General features: G+C 63.5%; 1 protein-coding gene across 1 annotated transcript in view; it reads left to right on the top strand.

Annotated features, from left to right (window-relative positions):
- Nucleotides 1-6,264, top strand: part of CUX2 (cut like homeobox 2) — a 43,011-nt gene that overhangs the window by 35,038 nt on the left and 1,709 nt on the right. Inside the window, exons 12-19 of the mRNA XM_085311615.1 lie at nucleotides 1-231; nucleotides 898-999; nucleotides 2,672-3,441; nucleotides 3,526-3,685; nucleotides 4,271-4,540; nucleotides 4,939-5,127; nucleotides 5,310-5,590; nucleotides 5,721-5,913. Coding sequence (XP_085167741.1) covers nucleotides 1-231; nucleotides 898-999; nucleotides 2,672-3,441; nucleotides 3,526-3,685; nucleotides 4,271-4,540; nucleotides 4,939-5,127; nucleotides 5,310-5,590; nucleotides 5,721-5,913 — 2,196 coding nt within the window. The remainder of the gene's footprint in view (nucleotides 232-897; nucleotides 1,000-2,671; nucleotides 3,442-3,525; nucleotides 3,686-4,270; nucleotides 4,541-4,938; nucleotides 5,128-5,309; nucleotides 5,591-5,720; nucleotides 5,914-6,264) is intronic.

Raw genomic sequence — 6,264 nt, 5'->3', positions numbered from 1 at the left:
AAATCGCCTTCCAGGTGAAGGAGCAGCTGCTGAAGCACAACATCGGGCAGCGGGTCTTCGGGCACTACGTGCTGGGGCTGTCGCAGGGCTCCGTCAGCGAGATCCTGGCCCGGCCCAAGCCCTGGCGCAAGCTGACGGTGAAGGGCAAGGAGCCGTTCATCAAGATGAAGCAGTTCCTGGCGGACGAGCAGAACGTGCTGGCGCTGAGGACCATCCAGGTGCGCCAGAGAGGTGAGTGGCCGCGGCGCCCCGGGACGCTCGCAGCCCGGAGCCGGCGCCCGAGCGTTGTTCCTCGCCGGGCAGGATGAGGCCCCGGCGAACCGTAGCGATTAAAACCGAACCGTGGCGGAAGCCGCACCCCCRAGCGCGCTTCGCTCGTTAATTCTGCCAAGCGCCGTTTAATTATTCACGAGCACGTTCCGCCGCGTGCGAATCGACGGGGTCGCGAGTGTTTTGTTAAAATAAACGAGGGAACGGTAGCGGCCCCGGGGCTTTGCCCGTTTGCCCCAAACCTGCCTCCTTTCCGCTCCCGGGCAGGGAGGCTGCTTTTCCCCCCCCTGCAAATCCAACCGCTTTGCAAAGCCGAGCAGAGCGCAGGGACCTCGTGCCGGCTTTGCCCTGCATCCAGATAGGGCACGGTGCCGGGAAGCCCCYGCCAGCAGGGTGGTCTCCCCCCGCCTCGGCAGGCTGAGCTGGAGGCGAGGAGGCGAGAGCTGCCGGCGGAGCTACCTGGGCTCCCTTCGTCTGGCTAGTGACTAATCGGGAGTGACGTTTTTCTTAAAACCAGCATCCCTAAAAATAGCTGAACACGAGCAGCGGTAAATACTTCCTGACGTACAAGTGGAGCTTGTAAAACCAGCGCCGGTGACAAATCTGTTATCGTGCCTCTTTGATCAGGTAGCATCACGCCGCGGATCAGAACGCCAGAAACCGGCTCTGACGACGCCATCAAAAACATCCTGGAGCAGGCGAAGAAGGAGATCGAGTCGCAGAAGGGAGGTGGGTGCCGCTGCGCTGTGCCGGGAGGCCCCGGAGCCGCCCCGCGGGTGCCCACGGCCGGCAGCCCCCGGGCACCGCATTTGCACCCCTGGCTCTGCACGGCCGAGGTCCAAGCCCTCCCCTGACCTTCCTGTTCTGGCCCCCAAATGTGGCTCGAATCCCCGCACGGGGGATTTTACCTCCTCTAGGAAATACTAGGAGCCTGCAAATCGCAAAAGGCTGGGACATCCTTCCCCAGAGAAAGGTTTGGGGTTTCGGAGCCCCAGTGTAGGTGCCCTGAGCTTGGAAACGCTTTCTGGCCCCAAGGATCCCTGGCAGCTCCTGGTGTCCATGGCAGGAGCAGGTCCTGAGTGGGTGGCGCTGGGCTGACCGTGGCAGCCCATGGGGACCTCGGCTGCAAGCAGGGCCCTGGACCAAGACAGCGGGGCCAAATGGGGCTTTTTTGGGTGTTTCTCCTACCCGGACACAAGGTCTGGAACAGGGACCTGTTGGGGTCCTCCCTGCTTGGACTGGATCCCCAGGGAGCTGCTGGGCACTGTCGTTTTCTTACCTCTCTGCCCACAGTTGCGATACAAAGTGAAACGTTGACCTAGGGACATCCATAGAAAACATTTGGGGATCACAGTGGGAAGAAATCACGTTAAATATTGTCAGCGATGAAGCCCTCCCACGTGGCTGGGAGCGCTGCGGTGCCTCCCTGCCTTCGCGAGGCTCCTCCTAAGCAGAGCCCCTTCGGCACCAGGGCTTTCAGAAACTTCGGACCTCACCCCTCCCTTCCCCCCTCCCGAAACAGATGATTAAATGAGAACGCACGATCCATATGGCACGAGGAATCATTAAACCAGCTGCGTGCACAGTCAATTACAAGAAATGAAATACATTAAAACAGGTAGTCTGCTGAGAAAGCAGAATCCCTGAGAATTAAATTAGACAAGAATGGTGGAAAACCAGACGGGGAAAACAAACATGTTTGTGTATTGCCATCGTTGTTAATAGGATTTATTTTGCAATCGTCGAAACAGAATCCCAGTTATATATGTAGCTTTGCGAGCGTTTGCTTTGTTGGGTGCCGCTGTCCGCACTACCCGGCTGATTTCTGCACTCATAATCTGCCAAAGCAGTCCCCACGGGGCTGAAATCGCCCGCCTTGCTTGTCTGCCTGAAGGAGAACACTATTAACAAGAGCTGGATAAAATCCCCCTTCGCCTGCATTTTGAATTATGGCACCATTTTAAAACAATGCCCTAAAAAAAAAAAACAAAACACTGCTGTGCTGAGAAAAGCATCAAAAATYGCGTTCTGGTGTGAAGACAGAGAAGGGGCCGTGCAAACAGCTGCACTGGCACCAGGCTCGCCCCAGCGCCGGGAGAAGCCCGGGCTGCGCTTTCACAGGCAGCCTGGAAATTCCCGTTCCTTCCAGCGAGGTGTGAACTTCCCGCCCGGGCTGAAATGATTTACATGCGCGCCATGCTAAGCAAAAGCTGTTCTGGTAATAAATAAAGGCAAGGGAAGGAAATGCAATTAACAGCCAATCTCGCTGGAGTTTAAGGGGGTTAAAAAAAGCACCGAGCGAAACAACCGCCCGGCTCGTCGTGCTGGGGGAGCCGGGAGGCGGCGCTGCCCTCGCCGCCGGCGCCCTCCCCGCTCACTGCCGCTCTTCTCCTCTCCCCAGGCGAGCCCAAAAGCTCCTCGGCGCCTCAGGCGGTCGCCAACGGCTCCGGCGGCGCCGGCTCCGAGGACGCCATCAAGAGCATCCTGGAGCAGGCGCGGCGGGAGATGCAGGCGCAGCAGCAGGCGCTGCTGGAGCTGGAGGCCGGGGCCGGGCGTGCTGGCGGCACGCCGCCCGCCGAGCGCGCCACGCTGGCCGCCGTCAGCCAGAACATCGTCCAGGCCTACATCAAGCAGGAGGACGGGAGCGGGGCCGGCCCCGGGGCCGCCGCGCAGGCGCCYCTCGCCGTCCTCTCGCCCGCCGCCTTCGTCCAGAGCATCATCCGCAAGGTCAAGTCGGAGATCGGCGACGCCGGCTCCTACTTCGACCAGCACTGGGCGGCGGAGAGGAGCCTGCTCGGCCGGCCCTACACCTCCGTCTCGCCCTCGCTCTCCTCCTCCTCCTCGAGCTACTCCGGCATGGCCAACGGCCGGGCCTGGCCCCGCGGGGACGCCGGCGAGAGCGGCGCCAACGACGAGGAGCCGCCGGCGGCCGACGACGAGCCCCCCAGGGCGCCGGAGGTGAAGCCGGAGGGGGCCGAGCCGCCGGCCGCCGGCCGCCTCTCCTACTACCCGGCYTACGTGCCCCGGACCCTCAAGCCCACGGTGCCGCCGCTGACGCCGGAGCAGTACGAGATGTACATGTACAGGGAGGTGGACACGCTGGAGCTGACCCGGCAGGTGAAGGAGAAGCTGGCCAAGAACGGCATCTGCCAGAGGATCTTCGGAGAGAAGGTACCGGCCGGGGCTCCCGCGGGGGCTCTGCGCTCCGGCGGCGCGTGCGCGGAGCAGCCTAACGCCGTCCGCGCCGTCCGCCAGGTGCTGGGCCTGTCGCAGGGCAGCGTGAGCGACATGCTGTCGCGGCCCAAGCCGTGGAGCAAGCTGACGCAGAAGGGCCGCGAGCCCTTCATCCGCATGCAGCTGTGGCTGACGGACCGGCTGGGCCAGGGCGTGGGCCAGCAGCCCGCCCCCGCGCAGGGTAAGCCCGCGCTGCGCCGCGCCGCGCCGTGCCGTGCCGTGCCGTGCTGTGCCGTGCCGCGCCGCCGGGCCCTTTTATCCGTCTCTCCAAAGCCGCTGTTCTGACACATCCGACTCGTTTCAAACCCCCTTAATTAGTGCATTAGACAAGACTGTTACGCAGATCCTTCAAATGTTACTTTGTCAGAAATGGGTTTTGAAAGTCGTCTAGTTAAGGGGGAAAAAAAAAAGGAAAAAACACAACAAAATCCTTGGCTTTGTGCCTGGAATAAAGAAGTAACTGGTTTTTTATGTTAATGTTGTGTTTTCTCTGTTTAATTATTCCGCCGTCGCCTCCTGCTCCGCAGCAGCGGCCTCAGAGATGCTGCTTGTTTCCCCCCCTCAAAGACGGAGCCGCTCGCGGGCTGCGCGTGCCGCAGGCAGCGCTGAGCGCCGGAGTTCCCGCGCCCTTCCCGCTGCGCTTCTCCCTCGGGCCCCGCTCCCGGCCTCCTCCCAGCCCGGGAGGTTTCCCACGGAAAGGGGGGGGACGGCGGCGGTCGGAGCGAGCGGCGCTGCTGAGGCGCGCTCTCCCCGGCGTGTTTCGCAGCCAGCCCCGCGGAGGCCCGCTCGTCGCCCTCGCCGCCCCCCAGCCCCTCGGAGCAGGACAAGGGCTCCCAGGAGCCCCTCACCCTCGCCTTGGAGAGCAGCAAGGAAAACCAGCAACCCGAGAGCCGGTCGGCTTCTGCGCTCGGCGGSAAGATCTGCCCCAACAGCCAAGGGCCCGTGGGCATCCAGGAGATCGTCGCCATGTCCCCCGAGCTGGACACCTACTCCATCACCAAGAAGGTCAAGGAGGTGTTGACGGACAACAACCTAGGTGYGCACCGCCTCGGGCACGGCACTGCCCGGCTGCCGGGCTCGGCCGGGCACCGCGGGGCTCCCGGAGCTGCCTGCCCCGGCGGGGAGCAGCTCTTGGGGTGCCACCTCCTCCGCTCGGCTGCACYGAGGCACCTCCCCGCGCGCGCTCCTGGGCTGCCACGGATGGGCTGCCCACGTCCTGGGTGCTTCGCCCCCTCCACCCCCGTTTTAGCGGCCACAGAGCCCCGTGTTCGCCCCGGCCCTGCGGCGTCCAGGGGGAACCTGGCCGTGGGCTCGCTAGGAGCGAGGCTGCCCTGGAAACTGGAGGCACCTCCGCCGCGGGGGGAGACGGGGGTCCAGAGCTCCAGCCCCGCTGCTCTGGCCCTGCTCTAACCATTTTTGCTTCTCCTCTGCCAGGCCAGCGGCTATTTGGGGAGAGCATCCTGGGCCTGACGCAGGGCTCGGTGTCCGATCTCCTCTCCAGGCCCAAACCGTGGCACAAGCTGAGCCTGAAGGGGAGGGAGCCCTTCGTCCGCATGCAGCTCTGGCTCAACGACCCCCACAACGTTGAGAAGCTCCGSGACATGAAGAAGCTGGAGAAGAAAGGTGAGCGGCGGGGCCGTGGACGTGCCTGGCCGGGGGGCCTCGGGGTGCTGCAAGCTGGATCTGCATCCACCGATTCCCTGCAGCCCTTAGGGAGCAGCCGGGGCCAGCGTGGGCGGCCAGGAGGCAGCTAGGGTGGCCTGGCTGTGCGTCCCAGGAGCGCTGCACCGTCTCCTCTCCCACAGCCTACCTGAAGCGTCGCTACGGGCTGATCAGCGCCGGCTCGGACAGCGAGTCCCCCGGCGCCCGCTCGGAGTGTGCCAGCCCCAGCCTGCAGCCGCAGGACCTCAGCCTGCTGCAGATCAAGAAGCCCCGGGTGGTGCTGGCACCGGAGGAGAAGGAAGCCTTGAAGAAGGCCTACCAGCTGGAGCCCTACCCCTCGCAGCAGACCATCGAGCTGCTCTCCTTCCAGCTCAACCTCAAGACCAACACGGTCATCAACTGGTTCCACAACTACAGGTACGGGGCGCGCGCAGGGGGCCGGGCAGCACCGCGCGACCGGTGTGTCCCCCTGCCCGATCCGCGGAGATGACGGGGCGCAAGGAGCGGTGCCATCGCTGCGGCACCTTGGCGGGTCCCTTGTCCCCCTCGCCCAGCCGTGCGTCCCGGCGGCGGGGACCCGGAGCCGCCGTTGGCCTCTAGAGGTTCACGGGGCTCAGGAGGTGGGCCAAAAATCCACGTGCGACTTGGCTATCCGATACCCGGCGCCCTACGGCTCGAGCGGGTCGGGCTGGGCGTGGGAAGCGGTGGCCGCGGTGGCCGCGGGGGGCTGCTCGGGCGAGCGGCACGGTTAGAGGGGTCGTGCTCCCTCCGGCTGTGTAAAGCAGCATGAAAACGCACGTAACTGCTCGCGCCGAGTCTGCTTAGCCTCGGGCTCTCCTGAGGCAGCCCAAAATAGCCGTTAAATATTTATCGGAGCCAGCCCGGATTTCTCCTGCGAAGCAGCTGCTTGTTGGGAAGCCTCGGGGGAGCGTGGGGGGAGATCCCAGGAAATGGGCCTTTCTGATGAAAACTTGACTGATGTTTTTAAATCGAAAGTTTTGCACAACCTTTCCCCACACACCGTTCCAGGAAAGCTGCTCCTGTTCTCGGTAAACGCAGCAGCCCTAAAATAATTCTTCGAAAAAAACTGGTTATGCT

Source organism: Rhea americana, unplaced genomic scaffold, assembly GCF_003343005.1.
Source record: "Rhea americana isolate MKP2758 unplaced genomic scaffold, rheAme1 scaffold_346, whole genome shotgun sequence".
NCBI classification, from domain to species: Eukaryota; Metazoa; Chordata; class Aves; order Rheiformes; family Rheidae; genus Rhea; species Rhea americana.
The sequence above is the reverse complement of the archived record's forward strand: the minus strand, read 5'-3'. Positions and strand labels throughout refer to the sequence as shown.